This window comes from Heptranchias perlo, chromosome 40 (genome assembly GCF_035084215.1).
Source record: "Heptranchias perlo isolate sHepPer1 chromosome 40, sHepPer1.hap1, whole genome shotgun sequence".
In the NCBI taxonomy this organism is placed as follows: domain Eukaryota; kingdom Metazoa; phylum Chordata; class Chondrichthyes; order Hexanchiformes; family Hexanchidae; genus Heptranchias; species Heptranchias perlo.
In genome coordinates, this window is record NC_090364.1 from 11976820 (window position 1) to 11999941 (window position 23122).

General features: G+C 43.0%; 1 protein-coding gene across 1 annotated transcript in view; it reads left to right on the top strand.

Moving 5' to 3' along the window:
- LOC137305690 (glutamate receptor ionotropic, NMDA 2B-like) overlaps nt 1-15704 on the top strand; it is a 388749-nt gene extending 373045 nt beyond the window's left edge. Inside the window, exons 12-13 of the mRNA XM_067974599.1 lie at nt 8765-9003; nt 13905-15704. Of these exons, the coding sequence (XP_067830700.1) occupies nt 8765-9003; nt 13905-15704 (2039 nt within the window). The remainder of the gene's footprint in view (nt 1-8764; nt 9004-13904) is intronic.
- Nucleotides 15705-23122: the final 7418 nt, after the last annotated feature.

Genomic DNA, 23122 nt, shown 5'->3' on the forward strand with positions numbered 1-23122 from the left:
AGTAAAAAATGTGTTAACACTGTGTGATATCTAATGAATGAGTTAAAGCTGTGTGATATCAGTCATGAATGTGTTAACACTGTGTGATATCAATAATGAATGTGTTAACGTTGTGTGTGATATCAGTAATAAATGTGTTAACACTGTGTGATATCAGTAATAAATGTGTTAACGCTGTGTGATATCAGTAATGAATGTGTTAACGCTGTGTGGTATCAGTAATGAATGTGTTAACGTTCTGTGATATCAGTAATGAATGTGTTAACGCTGTGTGATATCAGTAATGAATGTGTTAACGCTGTGTGATATCAGTAATGAATGTGTTAACGCTGTGTGATATCAGTTATGAATGTGTTAACACTGTGTGATATCAGCAATGATTGTGTTAATGCTGTGTGATATCAGTAATGAATGTGTTAATGCTGTGTGATATCAGTAATGAATGTGTTAACGCTGTGTGGTATCACTAATGAATGTGTTAACGCTGTGTAATATCAGTAATGAATGTGTTAACGTTGTGTGTGATATCAGTAATAAATGTGTTAACACTCTGTGATATCAATAATGAATGTGTTAACGTTGTGTGTGATATCAGTAATGAGTGTGTTAACGCTGTGTGTAATATCAGTAATAAATGTGTTAACACTGTGTGATATCAGTAATCAATGTGTTAACACTGTGTGATATCTAATGAATGAATTAAAGCTGTGTGATATCAGTAATGAATGTGTTAACATTGTGTGATATCAATAATGAATGTGTTAATGCTGTGTGATATCAGTAATGAATGTGTTACTGCTCTGTGATATCAGTAATGAATCTGTTAACGCTGTGTGGTATCAGTAATTAATGTGTTAACGCTGTGTGATATCAGTAGTGAATGTGTTAACGCTGTGTGATATCAGTAATGAATGTGTTAACGTTGTGTGTGATATCAGTAATAAATGTGTTAACACTGTGTGATATCAATAATGAATGTCTTAACGTTGTGTGTGATATCAGTAATGAATGTGTTAACGCTGTGTGTAATATCAGTAATAAATGTGTTAACACTGTGTGATATCAGTAATAAATGTGTTAACACTGTGTGATATCTAATGAATGAGTTAAAGCTGTGTGATATCAGTCATGAATGTGTTAACACTGTGTGATATCAATAATGAATGTGTTAACGTTGTGTGTGATATCAGTAATGAATGTGTTAACGCTGTGTGTAATATCAGTAATAAATGTGTTAACACTGTGTGATATCAGTAATAAATGTGTTAATACTGTGTGATATCAATAATGAATGTGTTAATGCTGTGTGATATCAGTAATGAATGTGTTACTGCTCTGTGATATCAGTAATGAATCTGTTAACGCTGTGTGGTATCAGTAATTAATGTGTTAACGCTGTGTGATATCAGTAGTGAATGTGTTAACGCTGTGTGATATCAGTAATGAATGTGTTAACGCTGTGTGGTATCAGTAATGAATGTGTTAACGTTCTGTGATATCAGTAATGAATGTGTTAACGCTGTGTGATATCAGTAATGAATGTGTTAACAATTTGTGATATCAGTAATAAATGTGTTAATACTGTGTGATATCAATAATGAATGTGTTAACGTTGTGTGTGATATCAGTAATAAATGTGTTAACACTGTGTGATATCAGTAATAAATGTGTTAACACTGTGTGATATCTAATGAATGAGTTAAAGCTGTGTGATATCAGTAATGAATTTGTTAACACTGTGTGATATCAATAATGAATGTTTTAACGTTGTTTGTGATATCAATAATGAATGTGTTAACACTGTGATATCAGTCATGAATGTGTTAACACCGTGTGATATCAGTAATGAATGTGTTCACGCGGTGTGATATCAGTAATGAATGTGTTAACGCTGTGTGATATCTAATGAATGAGTTAAAGCTGTGTGATATCAGTAATAAATGTGTTAACGTTGTGTTTGATATCAGTAATAAATGTGTTCACACTGTGTGATATCAATAATGAATGTGTTAACGTTGTGTGTGATATCAGTAATAAATGTGTTAACACTGTGTGATATCAGTAATAAATGTGTTAATGCTGTGTGATATCAGTAATGAATGTGTTAACACTGTGTGATATCAGTAATGAATGTGTTAACGCTGTGTGATATCAGTAATGAATGTGTTAACGCTGTGATATCAGTTATGAATGTGTTAAAGCTGTGTGATATCAGTAATGAATGTGTTAACGCTGTGTGATATCAGTTATGAATGTGTTAACACTGTGTGATATCAGCAATGAATGTGTTAACACTGTGTGATATCAGTAATGAATATATTAACGCTGTGTGATATCAGTAATGAATGTGTTAACGCTGTGATATCAGTAATGAATGTGTTAACGTCGTGTGATATCAGTAATGAATGTGTTAATGTTGTGTGTGATATCAGTAATGAATGTGTTAACACTGTGTGATATCAATAATTAATGTGTTAACGTTGTGTGTGATATCAGTAATGAATGTGTTAACACTGTGTGATATCAATAATTAATGTGTTAACGTTGTGTGTGATATCAGTAATAAATGTGTTAACACTGTGTGATATCAGTAATGAATGTGTTAACGCTGTGTGATATCAGTAATGAATGTGTTAACGCTGTGTGATATCAGTAATGAATGTGTTAACGCTGTGTGATATCAGTTATGAATGTGTTAACACTGTGTGATATCAGCAATGAATGTGTTAATGCTGTGTGATATCAGTAATGAATGTGTTAATGCTGTGTGATATCAGTAATGAATGTGTTAACGCTGTGTGGTATCACTAATGAATGTGTTAACGCTGTGTAATATCAGTAATGAATGTGTTAACGTTGTGTGTGATATCAGTAATAAATGTGTTAACACTGTGTGATATCAATAATGAATGTGTTAACGTTGTGTGTGATATCAGTAATGAGTGTGTTAACACTGTGTGATATCAGTAATCAATGTGTTAACACTGTGTGATATCTAATGAATGAATTAAAGCTGTGTGATATCAGTAATGAATGTGTTAACATTGTGTGATATCAATAATGAATGTGTTAATGCTGTGTGATATCAGTAATGAATGTGTTACTGCTCTGTGATATCAGTAATGAATCTGTTAACGCTGTGTGGTATCAGTAATTAATGTGTTAACGCTGTGTGATATCAGTAGTGAATGTGTTAACGCTGTGTGATATCAGTAATGAATGTGTTAACGTTGTGTGTGATATCAGTAATAAATGTGTTAACACTGTGTGATATCAATAATGAATGTCTTAACGTTGTGTGTGATATCAGTAATGAATGTGTTAACGCTGTGTGTAATATCAGTAATAAATGTGTTAACACTGTGTGATATCAGTAATAAATGTGTTAACACTGTGTGATATCTAATGAATGAGTTAAAGCTGTGTGATATCAGTCATGAATGTGTTAACACTGTGTGATATCAATAATGAATGTGTTAACGTTGTGTGTGATATCAGTAATGAATGTGTTAACGCTGTGTGTAATATCAGTAATAAATGTGTTAACACTGTGTGATATCATTAATCAATGTGTTAACACTGTGTGATATCTAATGAATGAATTAAAGCTGTGTGATATCAGTAATGAATGTGTTAACACTGTGTGATATCAGTAATAAATGTGTTAATACTGTGTGATATCAATAATGAATGTGTTAATGCTGTGTGATATCAGTAATGAATGTGTTACTGCTCTGTGATATCAGTAATGAATCTGTTAACGCTGTGTGGTATCAGTAATTAATGTGTTAACGCTGTGTGATATCAGTAGTGAATGTGTTAACGCTGTGTGATATCAGTAATGAATGTGTTAACGTTGTGTGTGATTTCAGTAATAAATGTGTTAACACTGTGTGATATCAATAATTAATGTGTTAACGTTGTGTGTGATATCAGTAATGAATGTGTTAACGCTGTGTGTAATATCAGTAATAAATGTGTTAACACTGTGTGATATCAGTAATAAATGTGTTAACACTGTGTGATATCTAATGAATGAGTTAAAGCTGTGTGATATCAGTCATGAATGTGTTAACACTGTGTGATATCAATAATGAATGTGTTAACGTTGTGTGTGATATCAGTAATAAATGTGTTAACACTGTGTGATATCTAATGAATGAGTTAAAGCTGTGTGATATCAGTCATGAATGTGTTAACACTGTGTGATATCAGTAATGAATCTGTTAACGCTGTGTGGTATCAGTAATTAATGTGTTAACGCTGTGTGATATCAGTAGTGAATGTGTTAACGCTGTGTGATATCAGTAATGAATGTGTTAACGTTGTGTGTGATATCAGTAATAAATGTGTTAACACTGTGTGATATCAATAATGAATGTCTTAACGTTGTGTGTGATATCAGTAATGAATGTGTTAACGCTGTGTGTAATATCAGTAATAAATGTGTTAACACTGTGTGATATCAGTAATAAATGTGTTAACACTGTGTGATATCTAATGAATGAGTTAAAGCTGTGTGATATCAGTCATGAATGTGTTAACACTGTGTGATATCAATAATGAATGTGTTAACGTTGTGTGTGATATCAGTAATGAATGTGTTAACGCTGTGTGTAATATCAGTAATAAATGTGTTAACACTGTGTGATATCATTAATCAATGTGTTAACACTGTGTGATATCTAATGAATGAATTAAAGCTGTGTGATATCAGTAATGAATGTGTTAACACTGTGTGATATCAGTAATAAATGTGTTAATACTGTGTGATATCAATAATGAATGTGTTAATGCTGTGTGATATCAGTAATGAATGTGTTACTGCTCTGTGATATCAGTAATGAATCTGTTAACGCTGTGTGGTATCAGTAATTAATGTGTTAACGCTGTGTGATATCAGTAATGAATGTGTTAACGTTGTGTGTGATTTCAGTAATAAATGTGTTAACACTGTGTGATATCAATAATTAATGTGTTAACGTTGTGTGTGATATCAGTAATGAATGTGTTAACGCTGTGTGTAATATCAGTAATAAATGTGTTAACACTGTGTGATATCAGTAATAAATGTGTTAACACTGTGTGATATCTAATGAATGAGTTAAAGCTGTGTGATATCAGTCATGAATGTGTTAACACTGTGTGATATCAATAATGAATGTGTTAACGTTGTGTGTGATATCAGTAATAAATGTGTTAACACTGTGTGATATCTAATGAATGAGTTAAAGCTGTGTGATATCAGTCATGAATGTGTTAACACTGTGTGATATCAATAATGAATGTGTTAACGTTGTGTGTGATATCAGTAATAAATGTGTTAACACTGTGTGATATCAGTAATAAATGTGTTAACGCTGTGTGATATCAGTAATGAATGTGTTAACGCTGTGTGGTATCAGTAATGAATGTGTTAACGCTGTGTGGTATCAGTAATGAATGTGTTAACGCTGTGTGGTATCAGTGATGAATGTGTTAACGCCATGTGATATCAATAATGAATGTGTTCACGCTGTGTGATATCAATAATGAATGTGTTAACGCTGTGTGATATCAGTAATAAATGTGTTAACGCTGTGTGATATCAGTAATGAATGTGTTTACGCTGTGTGGTATCAGTAATGAATGTGTTAACGCTGTGTGGTATCAGTAATGAATGTGTTAATACTGTGTGACATCAGTTATGAATGTGTTAATGTGCTTGGGTCTAATTTCTCTGTCTGCTATTTAAAGTTCTGGTCGCTGAGACACAAGTGAGACATTCAAGCGTGGGAGGCAACGCAGAGAAGAGCAACAAGGCTGATCCCCATGGGGTCTGAGTAATGAGGAAAGACTGGAGACTTGGGCTTTTCAGCCTGGAAAGGAGGCCTCTGGGAGACAATCTTCTCGAGGCAGATAGAATGGTTAATTAAATAGGCAAGGCAATTCCAGATTATTACTTTGTTAAATGGTTAGAAGTGAAAACAGGTTCAAACTAATAAAAGGTAATTTTAGGACTGGTATTACACAGTGAAAGATTGAGATATGGAATGGAATCCCGGATTGAGTAATGGAGGGAAGAGCCCTCGATTCATTTAATTAAAAATTGGATGAAATGGGGGTGTGTAGAATTGTTCAGAATGGTCAAATTAAGAATGGGCAAATGGCCATCCTCATAGAAACACAGAAACAGAAGTAGGCCATTCAGCCCCTCGAGCCTGTTCCTCATCCATAATTATCTTGTGATCTTTTGAAGGAACCTACATGTTCATTACCAGTATAACAAAACACAATTTCAACCCACAGGAAATGTTAAATTTAGTCTCATTTGTAGTTAACCATTTGATTTTTAAATAGGGGCCCTGGGCGACTTGGATAGTGTAGTGGGTTAGACGCTGGCCTTTTACCTCTGGGCCCTGGGTCCTAATCCAGGCAAGACTGTTGGGAAAGAAGTCTCCTTTGCTTGCTGGCTGTCGATGCATTTGGCAGTCTGAATCCAGTTCCTAGTGGCTACTAACTTGGCATTCTCCCTCACAAGGTGGCTGATTTGGACAACTGTGATTCAGCTGAGGGCAACTCTTCTAAGGGTGATGCCGAGACATGTGGTTGGGTCAGGGTTAGAGGGATCTAGCTGGGCTGTAACTGACCTGAGAGTGCCTGATACCGACACCGGGCGACCAAGGTGAGGAAGTGTTACCGTCCCCAGCACTGACATCCCTGATCTTGATGAGCAGGTAAAAAAGAGATTTTAAGGAAAGGTTCAGATGAAGGAATCTATAACGTGAAGACTGGTGTAAGCTTACTTCTGCCTTCTGAATTACAGGGAGAGACCGACAGGCTGGGGGTGGAAGGGATCTTACTAAATTGGGCACTGTAAAATAGTGACTAATATGCAGATGTGACCTATACATGAGACTTTATAGTAATTTGCAGCTGAGTATCAGGAGGTTTCTGAATTCAGAGTAGGGTGAATTATCTGCGGTGTATTTATCCTGGATGTTGGAATGTGAAATGGGCACTAATTGCGGACTGATGTCAGTTTAGATTATGTAGGACTATGGGTGTACTGAATATCCCCAATGGATGCAGTGCATCCTTTATAGGAGGGATGGGGTATTACCACGATGATGTTGAAAACAACCTTCCCTGAAATTTCCTCCCCCTGCATACTGTTTTCAAGGTCCTAGTTTACAAATCCCCCACCACAACCTGGCCCGATTCTTGCTCTGCAGCCCTACGCCCCCACACTCAGCCCTCCATTCTTCAGCTCTGCCGTACAGGATGGCTCCCACCTTCCTCTGAAGCACCATGGGCTGCAGAAACTCCAGCCATCAGACCCTGCGCTCCCTTCTGGGTCCATCCTGCCGCCTTGGTCTATCTCTCCTTTTAAAACCTACCTCTTTGGCCACCTCCCCTGTCTCTTCTCTCTTTGAGTCAGAAGGTTGTGGATTGAAGCCTCAATCCAGGATTTAAGTATGTAATCTAGGCTGACACTTCAGTGCAGCATCAAGTGAGTGCTGCATTGTCGGAGGTGCTGTCTTTCGCACATGCACGCACACACGGCATCCCAAATGATGCCAGTTACTGGCAAACACAAGGCTAGCAAAAGTCTGTTGATGAGATCAGCATTCACATGACGTTACTTTCTCTGCTCTCTTAGAGGAGCTATTAACATATTTAAAATAAGCTCAGCGATCTCCTTTATCTTTGCAGATGGGGAATCAAGGCTGTGTCGTTTTCAGGCGAAGTGGTGTTCAAGGGCGTGGGATAATTGGATGCGGGAACACAGATGTATTTCAGTCCTCATTTTAAAGCCACACATTCTGTCCTTTTTTTATGTAATACTTTGATTTAACATCATTGTTTATATTTCAATAGCGAAACGTACAGCAGTTTGGGAAGCAAGGAAGTGGAGTTGGTTGGAGCATGCCATCTCGGCTGAGGAGCTTGGTGACACCAAAGCACCACCACTGGTGGGAGGTTATAATTACAGCGCGTGACAAGTTTACATAGGCAGTTTTCATTATAAATGTGAACATGGGAATTTATAAAGGCAAAAGGCAAAATTGTGAAAAAAAATGTGATAAGAGGAAGTAAGGTTTTGTAGACAGGAAGTGCACACAGATTTGTAGTACATTATAGATGGGTTAGCACTGCATTAAAATGGTGGACAAAGAGAGCCCTTGAATTTCTAGTTTTCTTCTTCCTGTCTTCAAGGAACACCAGACATCACTGTATTTTGCCAACTACTTGAAAAGGAGAAATTCTCAGGGCTATGGGGAAAGAGCTGGGGAGTGGGAGTAATTGAACAGCTCTTTCAAAGAGCCGGCACAGACACGATGGGCCAAATGGCCTCCTTCTGTGCTGCATGATTCTACGATTGTACTCCTGATCTCCTTTCTACATCTTCCAATTTCTTACCTTTTCCTTGGGTGTGCCTCTCATTGCCTTAACTATTCACATGTTCTTTGTTTCTTTTAATTTCTTTAATGCTTCTTTCCATTGCCTGATGTAAAGATCACCTCAATCTGCTGTTACTTTTTTTCAGGAGGTTTCAGGTCCTTCCGCCGATACTTCCTCTTGAGTTTCTTTCCCCCTTGCCCTCCGCTTTGTTCTGATTTTAATAAATTGCTTGTTTGTCTTTCCATCTTTTTTTCTTGTCTGATGAAGATCCTCTGTTCTCTCCACAGATTCTGGTTGACCCGCTGTTTGTGTTGATAAATCTCTAGCCCTGATCTGAGTTTCTGGACTACGCCTGACTGGATTTTTGCTTCCCTTCCAGGAGACATGGAGGAGCTGGAAGCTCTCTGGCTGACTGGCATCTGCCATAACGAGAAGAACGAGGTGATGAGCAGCCAGCTGGATGTTGATAACATGGCGGGTGTGTTCTACATGTTGGGCGCTGCAATGACATTGAGTCTCCTCACCTTTATCTGCGAACACCTCTTCTACTGGCAGCTGAGGCACTGCTTCATGGGCACCTGCACCGGCAAACCAGGCCTCATGTTTTCAGTCAGCAGGGTAAGGCCATGTCTCTCCGTCTCTGCCTGCCTGCATTTGTTGTTGTCACAACTTTGCATTGAAAGGTCTGAAGACCACCATATTGACTGATGCTGCTGGTTAATGACACCTAGCAGGGAGAATGGGGCTCCTAGTAATTCAAACCCTTGGGACTTTGATTAGCAGCCTTGAGTTTGAATCCTTGGCTGCAGGGCAATCTGGCTCGCCGTCTCTGATTGGATAACTCACTCCGGCTCACTGTCCCCGATTGGATAACTCACTCCAGCTTGCTGTCCCTGATTGGATAACTCACTCTGGCTCACTGTCCCCAATTGGATAACTCACTCCAGCTCACTGTCCCCAATTGGATAACTCACTTCGGCTTGCTGTCTCTCATTGGATAGCTCACCCCAGATCACTGGTGCTGATTGGGTGATCCATGCTGGCTCACTGGCTCTGATTGGGTGATTCACCCTAGCTCAAATCCCTGATTGGATGACTAATCCTAATTTACTGGCTCTCATTGAGTGACTCACCCCAGTTCACTGGTGCTGATTGGGTGATTCACCCACATGGCTGGGCTCGGGCTTGGCTCTGATTCCTCCTCACGCATAGGGTTTGCCAACTCTGGTTGAATGTATTTCTGGAGGTTTCATCACATGACCTCCTGACTCCAACTTCCCACCCCCTTGCTCATGCCATTGGGCGCCCAACACGGCCGTCTTCACAGAGCACCACCTTCCCACACCAATTGGATGATTCTTGACTGTCACTCAAACAGCCTTTTTTTCCATCACCAATATTTTTATAACTAATAAACAGAAATGTTCAAAGAAAATGAAAAAAACACACAATTGTATGAGAACATAAGACATAAGAACTAGGAGTAGGAGCAGGCCACACAGCCCCTCGAGCCTGCTCCGCCATTCAATCAGATCATGGCTGATCTTCAACCTCAACTCCACTTTCCTGGCTGATCCCCATATCCCATGATTCCGATAGAATCCAAAAATCTATCAAACTCAGCCTTGAATATATTCAACGACTCAGCATCCACAGCCCTCTGGGGTAGAAAATTCCAAAGACTCACAACCCTCTGAGTGAAGAAATTCCTCCTCATCTCAGTCTTAAATGGCTGACCCCTTATCCTGAGACTTTGCCCTCTAGTTCTAGAATCTCCAGCCAGGGGAAACAACCTCTCAGCATCTACCCTGTCAAGCCCCCTCAGAATCTTATATGTTTCAATGAGATCACCTCTCATTCTTCCAAACTTCAGAGAGTATAGGTCCATTCTACTCAACCTCTCTTCATAGGACAACCCATTCATCCCAAGAATTAATCTAGTGAACCTCCATTGCACCGTCTCTAAGGCAAGTATATCCTTCCTTAGATAAGGAGACCAAAACTGTACACAGTACTTCAGGTGAGGTCTCACCAAAGCCTTGTACAATTGTACTAAGACTTCCTTACTCTTGTACTCCACCCCCTTACAATAAAGGCCAACATGCCATTTGCTTTCCTAATTGCTTGCTGTACCTGCATGCTAAGATTTTGTGTTTCTTGTACCAGGACACCCAAGTCTTTCTGTACACCAACATTTAATAGTTTCTCACCATTTAAAAAATATTCTGTTTTTCTATTCTTCCTACCAAAGTGAATAACCTCACATTTCCCCACATTATACTCCATCTACCACCTTCTTGCCCACTCACTTAACCTATCTATATCCCTTTGCAGACTCTGTGACCTCCTCACAGCTTACTTTCCCACCTAGCTTTATATCATCAGCAAACTTGGATACGTTACACTCGGTCCCTTCATCCAAGTCATTAATATAGATTGTAAATAGCTGAGGGCCAAGCACCGATCCTTGCAGTACCCCACTAGTTATAGCCTGCCAACCTGAAAATGACCGTTTATCCCTACTCTCTGTTTTCTGTCCATTAACCAATCCTCTATCCAGTTAATTTTGTTTGGTGCCCCTCTAATTTTTCTCCAGGGTTGATCGCAGCAGGGTCCTACAATTCCTGGAGACTCCAGGCCAATCCTGGAGGGTTGGCAACCCTACCCAGGCATCAATAGCTTGCCCACACTCATCGTTTCACTCACACGTGGAAAATGGCCTCCTGCTCGGGTTGTTGAGGCCAGTTGTAGCCCAGCTGAGATCAACTGACTCAGCACAGATCAGGAATCAAACCTGGGGCTTTCCTGACCTAGTGTCCCAGTAAGAGACTGGACGGTGTGTTTAAACACTGGGCTCCAAGGGGAGCCACATGCAATGCTTTCTATTCCTCAGAGCACAGACTGAATCTCCAACAGCTGACAGAGTGTTGAGGGCCAGTGTATTTGGTTTAGAAATCTATGTTCCTATGTCCTACATTAAAGTGAAATGCTGAGAAAACCGGAAAATAAGAACAGGTCAAATCCTATGGGAGTCTCAGTTATCCATCTTTCGGATGGGACATTATACTGAGGCCCCGTCTGCCCTCCTAGGTGGATGTAAAAGATCCCATGGTACTACTTCGAAGAAGAACGGGGAGTTCTCCTCGGTGTCCTGCACAACAATGCATCCTTCAACCAACATCACTAAAGCAGATGATGTGGTCGCTATCACATTGCTGTTTGTGGGACCTTGCTGTGCGCAAATTGGCTGCCGCATTTCCTACATTACAATAGTGACCACACTTCAAAAATGTTTTATTAGCTGTAAAGCGCTTTGGGACATCTTGAGGTCGTGAAAGGCGCTATATAAATGCAAGTTCTTTCTTTTTATTCAAAGCTCCTTTTAGTAAAGGGGAAGGAAGATCTTGGACGGCATTATTTCCCATCACAGTCCTTTCCCTTGCCTCCGGCTGCCCGTTTGAAGTCTTGAGGGATGCAGGCGGACCTGTACTTTTTGTTTACATTCCTCTCCCGCTATCTCCTGTTGCTCATTTAAAAAAAAACATGAAATATCAGCCCCGAGAGGGACCCAACCAGGGAAAGCAATCCATCGCCTGGGCACGATGCACAGTTTGGCATCTGTTTGTTTGCTGAGAGGCCTGGAATCAAGGGATAATTCTAACAATATCCTGCCATAGGTTTGCCCATTCACTTAGTCTGTCTATGTCCCTTTATAACTTCCTGCTCCTATCGACTCACCTTAGTGTGTCATCTGCAAACTTGGATATACAACTCTCTCTATTCCTTCATCCGTGTCATTGATATATATGGTGAAAAGCTGAGGCTCCAGTGCAGATCCCTGGGGAATACCACGTGGCACTTCCCACCAAATCAGAGAATGTTCCCTTTATCCCTACTCTCTGTCTCCTACCTCCCAACCAATCACCTGCATTTTTATCACACCTTACTGTTAAAATTGGATAGCCATGTGGTGAAGGGATAATTCTAGAGTCTGGTCTTTAGTTGTTTCCAAATCCTTATTCCTAAAGATTCCCCTTAAACACACACCACACCCTAGATCAGCTCTCTAATAAATGGATACAAGAGAGTTCCCAATTGATACCCACCACCTGAATACAATTAACACTAATTGATAAATCACATGGATCCAATTAACACTTATCATGTCTTCAGGATGTCCATGTTGAAGGACTTACTTTTTGAAGTGTCATGACAATTTGTGCACAGTAACATCCCACAAACAGCAAATGAGCTGAATGACTAGTTAATTTGGTGTTGGTTGAGGGATAAACGTTGGCCAACAGGAAGAACCCCCCCTGCTCTTTTTCGAATAGTACCATGGAATCTTTCACATCCACCTGAGAGAGCAGATGGGGCCTCGGTTTAAACGTCTCATCTGAAAAACGGCACCTCCGACAGAGCAACACTCCCTCAGTACTGCGCTGGAGTGACAGCCTAGATTGTGCGTTCAAGTTCTGGAATGACCTTCTGACTCAGAAGCGAGAGTGCTACCGACTGAGCTAAACTGACACTGGGGCCTGCTTTGTGTAAAATTACTAGGCTACAATGAAGTTAATGCACAGTAAAATGGCCCGCTGTTTGGGCTCGATCCCGCTGATGTGTGGAAGTAAGATTTTCATTCAAGTGTGCTTTCTTGATATCAGAACCCATTTGAAAGTATCAGGATGGACTCTGTATCTGTGCAATTAATGGGCACGGACTTAAAGTCTGCAGCGTGTCACAGGTGTGAAGCCACGGATTTGACGACACAGCGAATTCTGACAGAGGATGAACAGCCGCCTCAGGCTGGTAATCTCAAACCCTTCCACCTGTCCACTGGCTCCAGTCTAATTATAACTGGTGTGAAACGAGCTTTAAACTGTTCCCAGCGTGCATGCGCCGAGTTCCACTTTGCCTGAGCAGAAGGTGATGCGGTGTCAGCAGCATAACTCCATGCTGGTGCCTCGTCTACAGCTGGTCAAAGGAAAGACTGAACAGACTGGGGCTCTTTTCTCTAGAAAAGAGAAGGCTGAGGGGTGACCTGATAGAGTTCGACAGGTTAGACGTAGAGAAAATGTTTCCACTTGTGGGAGAATCCAAAACCAGGGGTCATAAATATAAGATAGTCACTAATAAATCCAATAGGGAATTCAGGAGACGCTTCTTTACCCAGAGAGTGGTTAAAATGTATAACACTCTACCACAAGGAGTAGTTGAGGCGAATAGCATAGATGCATTTAAGGGGAAGCTGGATAAGTACTTGAGGGAGAAAGGAATAAAAGGATATGGTGATAGGGTTAGATGAAGCAGGGTGGGAGGAGGATTGTGTCGAGCATAAACACTGATGATGAACCATTGGGCCGAACGGCCTGTTTCTCTGCTGTAAATTCTATGTAATTGGTACCTACAGTATAAGTATGCTAAAGGTCATTCCAATAACATTTTAGGTAGACTTCTTTGAACTCTATGTTCTGCACATCCATTGATCTACTCCTTGTTCTTTTTGTGCTTTATTTCAGGGTATATATAGCTGCATTCATGGTGTTGCCATAGAGGACAAGCTGTCTTGCATGGAGTCCCCCACCGCCACAGTGAACGACACCCATTCCAATATCATGCGGCTCCTGAGGACGGCCAAAAGCATGGCCAACCTCACCGGGGTGAACGGCACACACTTCGGCTCGCCCCAGAGCGCTTTGGACTTCATCGGGCGCGACTCGTCGGTCTTCGACGTCTCCGAGCACCGGCGGAGTTTCGCTCATTCCGACTGCAAGTCCTACCAGCCTGACGACAACCTGTTCAGCGATTACATCAGCGAGGTGGAGAGGACGTTTGGGAATCTCCATGCCAAGGACAGCAACAGCATTTATCACGATCATTACCACCATCACCGCCCGCACAGTATCGCCAGCACCAGTTCCTTGGATATCCCGTACGAGTGTGACAATGCGATGTTTGGTACACAAGGCAGGCCACTTTCAAGGCAGCCCTTTGAGATTGGTTTGCCCCTGAAATATGCACAAGGCCACCTCAGCGACAGCTATGAGAACCACAAATACTTGTTCAAAAACGACCGCTACGCCCACGATGATCTGATTCGGTCCGACGTCTCTGACATATCGACCCACACGGTCACCTACGGCAACATAGGCAACACCAAACGCCGCAAGCAGTACAAGGACAGCCTTAAGAAGAGGCCCGCCTCGGCCAAGTCGCGGAAAGAGTTTGACGAAATTGAGCTCGCCTACAGGCGGAAAGCGCACACCTCGGACAGGAAGGCGCGCTTCTTCAACAAGGATAAGCTGCGGGATTTTTACCACGAGCAGTTTCGCTGCAAGGAAAACCCGTCCCATTGGGAGCACGTGGACCTGTCGGACCTCTACAAGAGCCACGACGACGACTTTCCGAAGCACGACCCTTCCGGCGCGCGCCTGAGCAGGCAGCACCACGCGCACAGTGGCGAGTTCGGGGCGAGCGAGCGGAAGGGCAACCTGCAAACCTCCAGCGCTGGCCTGTGGGACAAGAACGCGGGAATGGCGGAGTGGAGCGAGCACCAGCCTGTGAGCTACTGCCGCAACTGCCCCTCCAAGCTGCACAACTACGGCGGGCAGAACGCCAACAGGGCCGCCTGCCTTTGGTGCGAGGCCTGCAAGAAGACGGCGACCTTGTACGACATCAGCGAGGACAACTCGTTGCAAGACGTAGACCAACCACCTCCTTTGGGAGCCGGGCTCTCCAAGTACCACCAGAGCCCCACCGACTCCACGAAGCTGCAGAGGCGCAACCGCAACAAGCTGCGCCGGCAGCACTCCTACGATACGTTTGTGGAGATGCAGAAAGAAGATAACGTGCTGATCGCCCCGCGGAGCGTGAGCCTGAAGGAGAAAGACCGCTTCCCCGAGGGCAGCCCCTACGCGCACATGTTTGAAACGCAGGCCGAGCCAGCCTTTGCCAGCAAGCCCTCCGCGCCGGAGCGCCACAACCTCAGCCGCTACACGCTGAGTAAATCCCTCTACCCCGACCGGGTCACCCAGAATCCCTTCATCCCCACCTTTGGCGACGACCAGTGCTTGCTTCACGGCAGCAAGTCGCACCTCTTCAAGCACCCGGCCGGGTCCAAGGCACGCCTCGACTTCCGCCCTTCGGCCAAGTCAGCCTCGTCCGTGCTCAGCGCCATGCCAGTGAGGTTTCAGAAGGAAATGGGCACCGGCAGCCAGCTGACGGCGTGTGTGGCAAATAACAAGACTCCCAGGGCTTTCAACGGGTCCAGCAATGGACACGTATATGAGAAACTGTCCAGCATTGAGTCAGATGTCTGAGGGTGGAGTCACTCCTGGTTTGGGGGCTGTTTAGGAGGTCCTGGTATGGATGACATACAGGAATTCCAGATGGACCCACTCTTTTCTATTTTTTATGTTTTTGATCTTCATGCAAAACATCACGGTACATTGTTTTTCAACCACATTATAATGGGAGTGAATTGGATTCCATGATGAACATTAAGTCTGGTCCAATACAATATGACAAAATTCTAACTGCATGTCATTTGTATCAAGTTACATCAGGTGATGCGTCTTTGTGTAGGGGGTGATGATTAATATAGTAAATATTAATATCAGTGCCAATACTGTACAGTTAAAACCTGTATTAACCCATTCACCACTGAAGACCCCATTTGGCTTCATTCTGAATGCCTGTCCAGGGTCCTGGGAAACCACCAGCTGCAGTCATTATTGCAGGAATAGAAGTGGGAAGTAGCAAGTGATCTCAGAATGGTGGTGTGTGAGTGCGTGTGCATGCACGTATGTGTGCATTCACACATGTGCATGTGTTTGCATACATGTGTGTATGTGTGTATGCATGAGTGTATGTGTGCATGCATGTGTGTGTGCATTCATGCGTGTGTGCGCATGCCTGTGTGTATGCGTGCGTGCATGTGTGCAGTGACTTCACAATGACAGTGTATAGTGACATTGTTGGGACTTCACAATGTTGGTGAGCATCACGTGGTTTAAGAAGCCACTGGCCAATGAAGTCCTTGAAGATCGTGTCAAGATGGTTGTTTAAGGCATGTGGCTATTGAATGCAATTGGTTGTGCTGTAAACTGTAACCACGACCACAGTGACAGTCAGGCCTATAGTTAAGGATAGATCCTTAATCCAGGTGCAGGCTCCATTTAGCAGCACTGAGAAAAACAATTTTATTTCATTGCGGTGAATGTTAATGTTACTGCCCAACGGAGTCATTATTGTCAAAGAGGAAGGGAATCTAATGACGCATATTTATCACTTGCTACGTACTCACATGTATTTCTGTGAAGGAACACTGCTAGCTGTCAATCAGCATGAAGACAGTCTCTTCCGTTCCATGGATCTGGGTGATAATGTCACTGCACCAGTGCCTCGTGATGTGAATTTTCACTGTAGTGAAATGAAACATGATATTGCACTACAATCTAGTAGTATTTGATATTTCTGATCAGGAATTAGCAGAGAGTTGCAGTGCTGGTGGTACTTCAGTGATGTTCATTGCCAGGTGGGAATGACTACCTTGAATATCTTTCCCACCTGGGAGAGATAATACACCATCACTGATGTGATAGTCTGTATTCAATCGATGCATGTTTCCCTCCTTAGTTAAAGGGTGTTTCATCATTCCCAACTATAGCACATGTCTGAGCGCAATGTATGATTTTAGACCATCAAATAAATTATGCTAATATAGGTGAATCTTTACCTGACTAGTCAGCAGCTCCTGTCCTTCCTAAGTTGACTACTGGGCCCTAAGGCACTGTGGTAGCTGGTTAGACAGGAGCCTCTGGGTCCTGCTGGTAACGGTTAGTGGTTGTGGACTGCAATGGTTGTCTAGATAGGGAAGCCTCTGATCTTGCTGTGAAAGGTTCTCTCCTAGATGTAAGTTGATGCCATTTAACTCCTGTCATATTGTATTTTTCAGTTATATTTCATATGGATGATGTTGCTTGAATAGTGATAACTTTAAAAGAATGCCAGACAGTGCTGACAGATAAGAGGTCAAATGTGATCCTTAGTATTCTAATTCTCATAAGAGTTTAACACACATGTTTGAACATTGCAAGGTGTAGGCTGGATGTTATTTATTACTATTCTGGTCCTACGGGCAACCTCTTCACGGTTTAGAGTTTATAGAGGTCCCTCCTTCCCTACCCCATTGGCTGTTGGGCAGCAGAACCAACCAGACTACGAACAACTTGCATTTGGCTAAACACATACCGTAAGCTCGCAAATATTTCCTCAGTTTTACAGTGGGATTTGATGGTTCTTAGGTTTGTCGACAACCAACTCACGATTAAGGTGTAGAATGTGATGGCCCAGTAAATATCGGCATTGGTTGATCATTACCATTTTGGATAATTGTTTTGGTGAATGAGTAGGCGAGGGAAATGCACAGAACGAAGGTTTACAATGGGGGGGAGCTGCTACACTGCTTGTTAAGAGGTAGATTGTGATGAACTGAATGCTGGAGTCCTATTGCTTTGCTAAATGGCCTTCACTTACCGTTAAGGGACAACCGAGTACAGTTGAGGAGATACCTGTTGATGTCATGGGTCAACCAGCAGCAGTACAGGGCGAGGAGTTTGCATAGATTTGGTTGGAGAAAGTTTCTGTTCTTTTATAATGAGAAACTTAGGTGAAGACCTCAAGACCTATGATGTAGGATGTCACGAGGAGAAAAGGCAAAGTAAAGGAAGAAGTAGCGAGGTTAGGTGATGGCGAGCTGTGGTTTTCAAAAGCCTGTATATTCTAGGAGGAAGGGAAGACTGACCGAGGTGAGAAATTTCACAGGCCAAACACGAGAAATAGAATCCAAATATAAACAGCTGGATGTGATGGTAATGGAGAACAGGCAGGTTTACTTGAAGACTCGTTCAGTTCTCCTGTTAACCCTACTGTCCTCAACCTACCTTATTAATGTGTAAGGCTTAAATTTCGGGGAAACTTAATGCAGGGAAACATTGTAAATTGATTGTAGACTCATGAGGGGTCATTTTAACCTAACCCGCCCGGCGGGAGACTGACGGGATTGGACCCAGTGCCAATTTTACTTTCCATTGAAGTTAAAATTACCCCCATGATTTCACTCTGTCGAAGAATGTAATTAGAACAGACCAAGTAAATATGCAGCCATAACCTGGCAGCGATACAACCCGTAGCGGGTTCCTTAGGGTTGTGTCGTCAAAGGGCCCCTCATAACACCAAGCGCCTGAGAATACTGACCGCAGCATACATGATGCACGGCGCGGTCAGTTGGAAAGAGGGCCTCAAACTGGCGTTAGGCTCCCTATTTGCATATACTCTGAATGCCTCTACGGGAGCCTTTACCAATATTGTGGGAGCCACCCACGGATTTCTGGGCCATTGTGGTATAGAGTGGAAAACATCCAGAGAACTGTATGAGCAGTGAGCTCATTCAGGAGGGGAAAGAAACAAAAGAGTGGGTGACTGGGAGGGGCCTAGCCTGGACAAAGCACAAAGGCATCATGAAGAGCCGCAAGTCTCAAAGTCTTTCAATTTTAGTATTACTGAGGGCATGGGGAGGGTGGTGGTGGTGGAAGGAGAGATATAATGAAATAGGTGTATCAGACGGGGAAGTAGGTTTTCAGGACCAATGACTGAATAAGGCAAGGAAGCACAAAGTCTGAGGATGCCTTTCCTTGTCTGGAGTTCTTTTACTGGTTGTGTAGAAAGAGTTTTATATACCAGGTCACGACCTCGAGCCCTGAAATGGTTTCCACTCACTTCTTGAGCTACAGGAAATAGCTTCCCAGAGACCCTTGTTCCAAATAGTCCCTGATGGCGGTTCCCCAATCTGACTGAACCAAACATCCACGGACTCAAGCACACCACTCATTCTTATACCTTTAGTGGGATTTCCTCGAAGAATTCAATTTGTATATAGGACGACTGCACATAAATGCCTGTACAATATTTGAGGAAGAGTGTGTTTGAATGTTTTTATGGCGTTTTTAATGGAACGTTTACGCTTTTGTCATTCGTGTGATTTTTGGAGTATCTTCATATGAAAATGATTTTGGAAAGCAGAGAAAAATTAGTGTTGATGGGTTTTTTTTTGTTGAAAACGCATAATCGCATTGAAGAGTTTTAGATGTTGGGTGGCAGCAATTTAAATTATGTTTTCATCTTCTACAAACCACAGTGGACTTTATTGGTATTTTCAACTATTTTGACCAATGGAAGGCCTCAAGGGTCCATTGGTACCTTTTACAGTTTCTTAAGAGTATGGTGATGATGTGGAAGGACAATGATGACATTCCTTCTGACTGACTAATGCAGGGGATTAGCCCTTCATCGATGGGGCCAGGGCGGTCCAGTGGATGGTCTTCTCTTTTGAATAGGTAAAAGATTAAAGGGGAAGGAAAAGCCAATAGGAAGGAAGTTGTTCAAAGAGCTCCCGTAATGTTTATGTAAAAACAAAAATAAAAATAAAAAAGTAAAAATAGAATGCACTGCCCGAAAGGGTGGTGGAAGCAGATTCAATAGAAACTTTCAAAAGGGAATTGGATAAATACTTGAAGAGGAGAAAATTGCAGGGCTATGGAGAAAGAGCAAGGGAGTGGGACTAATTTGATAGCTTGTTCAAGGAGCCAGCACAGGCATAAAGGGCCGAATGGCCTCCTTCTGTGCTGTAAGATTCTACGATTCTATGGTGTGAAATCATGCTGGGTAATATTAATAACTAACATTAATATACTCGCATGATATTTCTCTCTATTTAATGAGGTGAAATTATTTTAAACTAAACAGATTAGCACTTTCATCAAAGTAACATGCAAAAGATCTTCAGATGTGTTTCTAATTAATATCACACAACCAGTCATTACAAAAGTATTTATCTTTATTAAAAACTTCTTTGCCTCGAAAGAAACTTGCCATTTTGGGTCTCCTTCCCTCTAGAGCCTCTCCAATGATGCCTGTGACGGAGGAACTCACTGTAATCCAGGAGCACTCCATTCACTTTAACAGGGGCTGCAACTTTGGACCAGACTCAAAGTCAACTTGGAGCTGCCCAATGCCAGTAAATCACGTGTGCAAAGTACCCAGTGAGTAAAGAACACTGGCATTGGCCTCCGTGCCCTGCTTTAAATTTGGCCGCGTCAGAGATGGTGTATCCCATCCCTTTGTTGACAGCCTACAAACACTGGGGCCCAAATCCCTTAGCGCCCCAAACTGGGGGTGATTCCAGCAGGGCATAGCGACGGCACGCCAGAACAGAGAGGCCCGAGGACCGAAGTAAATTCGACCTCGGGCCTCATCAAAATAAATCAGGCAAATTGTGGGCACCAGTCAGGTGGCCCGATGCAGCTTGCCTGTCGGGGCTTTAAAAAATATGGTCCGTGCCGAGGCCCAGAGCAGGGAGGGGTGATAGAAAGGGGGTGCTGGGTCAATTGAAATAATTAAAACTCAGATTGATAGTTTTTTGCTAGGTCAGGGTATTAAGGGATATGGAACCAAGGTGGCTGAATGGAGTTCAGATGCAGATCAGCCATGATCTAATTGAATGGCGGAACAGGCCCGAGGGGCTGAACGGCCTCCTCCTGTTCCTAAGGCACATCGACAGGTTAATGAAACCAGGCTCTATTCTGCATAATCAAACAGCAAAATACTGCGGATGCTGGAAATCAGAACTAAAAACAGAAAATGTTGGAAACACTCAGCAGGTCAGGGGGCGACTGTGGAGAGAGGAAGATAGGGTTAGTGTTTTGTGATGAATGGTCATCAACCTGTAACATTAACCCTACCTTCCTCTCTCAGCTGCCCGACCTGCTGAGCGTTCTCTGGCTGAAATCAAATTAAGCAATGCAGCCGGACACATTACACAGGGGCTAAAGTTTAACTTGCTCGAATTGATTAGGCTCAGTTTGTTGTTCAGTAGCTTGTTCAGCTCAGGTACAGTCCCACATCATTACATTCTACAGTCCTTTACCAGCTGGCTCTACACCTGCTGCCCCCTGACCCAAGTGCTGACTCCCCACCCTACACCTACTTCCCCCTGACCCCAGGGCACTGACTCTCCACCCTACACCTACTTTCCCCTGACCCCAGGGCACTGACTCCCCACTCTACACCTACTGACCCCAGGGCACCGACTCCCCACCCTACACCTACTGCCCACTGACCCCAGGGCACTGACTCTCCACCCTACACCTACTTTCCCCTGACCCCAGGGCACCGACTCCCCACTCTACACCTACTGACCCCAGGGCACCGACTCCCCACCCTACACCTACTGCCCACTGACCCCAGGGCACTGACTCCCCACTCTACACCTACTGACCCCAGGGCACTGACTCCCCACTCTACACCTACTGACCCCAGGGCACTGACTCCCCACTCTACACCTACTGACCCCAGGGCACTGACTCCCCACTCTACACCTACTGACCCCAGGGCACTGACTCCCCACATATTATTTACGATCATTATACTTAGATTGAATCAGGTTGTTAGGACAATCTGTTCCTTTATTCTTGGCTAGAAGCACAATTTGTCTTTTTTGATCCAGTGACAATCCTTTCATGCAAAAGGCTGTCAATTTAATTATATTTCTAATTTACCCAATTTGTTGCCCTAAGCTCTTGGTTTCCCTGCAGATGCCACTAATTGCTCCACCACCACACTCAGTCAGAGCGGGCACCATGACTTGGACAGTGGCCTGCTTCATGCCTGGCAGCAGTGCGATTTCCCTGATCAGCTGGCGAATGGTGGGCAGATCGTAGAGGGACCAGGCACTGCCAGCTTTTTCCTTGTCTCAGATTAGAGCCTCCCACCATAGGAAGGTCTTCAAGCCAGCCCAAAGGAAGCAATGAGGTTTGATTGTGACCATTATCAGAGGACTCAAATGAGAGTTGACCCTGCAGCTCAAATCAAGGGTATGGTGGTGGAATGGTTATGGGACTGGACCATCAACCTGGAGGTCGTGGGCTGAAATCCTACTATAGCAAGTTGGCAATGCTGAATCATCATAAAAATCCCAACTGGTTTACTAATGTCCTTCAGGGAAGGGAGCCTGGCACCCCAAGCTGGTCTGAGCCTACACGTGACTCCAGTCCCACACTACATGGTTGACTCTTCCCTCTGAAGTGGCCCAGCAAGCCACCTAGAAGAAGAATTGCTAGAGAGTGGGCAATAAATGTTGGGGGGAGGGGTGGGGGTGGGGGTGTGGGCGCCAGTCTCGCCCGCATCCTGAGAACGAATAATAAAAGAAACTATCTAGTGGGGCTAGAGGTTGCTGTTAGTGATATTAGTGGATGGATACTTACCATGTTCAATGAACTGCTTCTGTCTGCTACCTTATCACAGACGTTAACTCATTTGCCACATGTTAAGGCGTTCCCTAAAATGGCGGACAGAGGAGTGGCCTACGACTGCATTAAGCCTGTATCTGCGAATATGGGCTCCACTAAGTTCGGAGTGCATACATTTATTGCACGGAGCAATTGATTGCTACACTCTGAATTTCTGGTTGGCTGTGAAACGTGCAGAACTTTTCCGACGTTAATTATGTAAAACCCTGCCTTAAAAACTAGGTCTTAAACACTTCCTTGACTGAGGAATTACGATGGTGGCTGTCAGTGCTCTCTCTTAAAGCCGCACTGCACCATTACATATTTTTCACATTTATTTTTCTGGGAGTGGCTCAGAATCTACCCAAGTGGAAAAAAGGAACAATAATTCT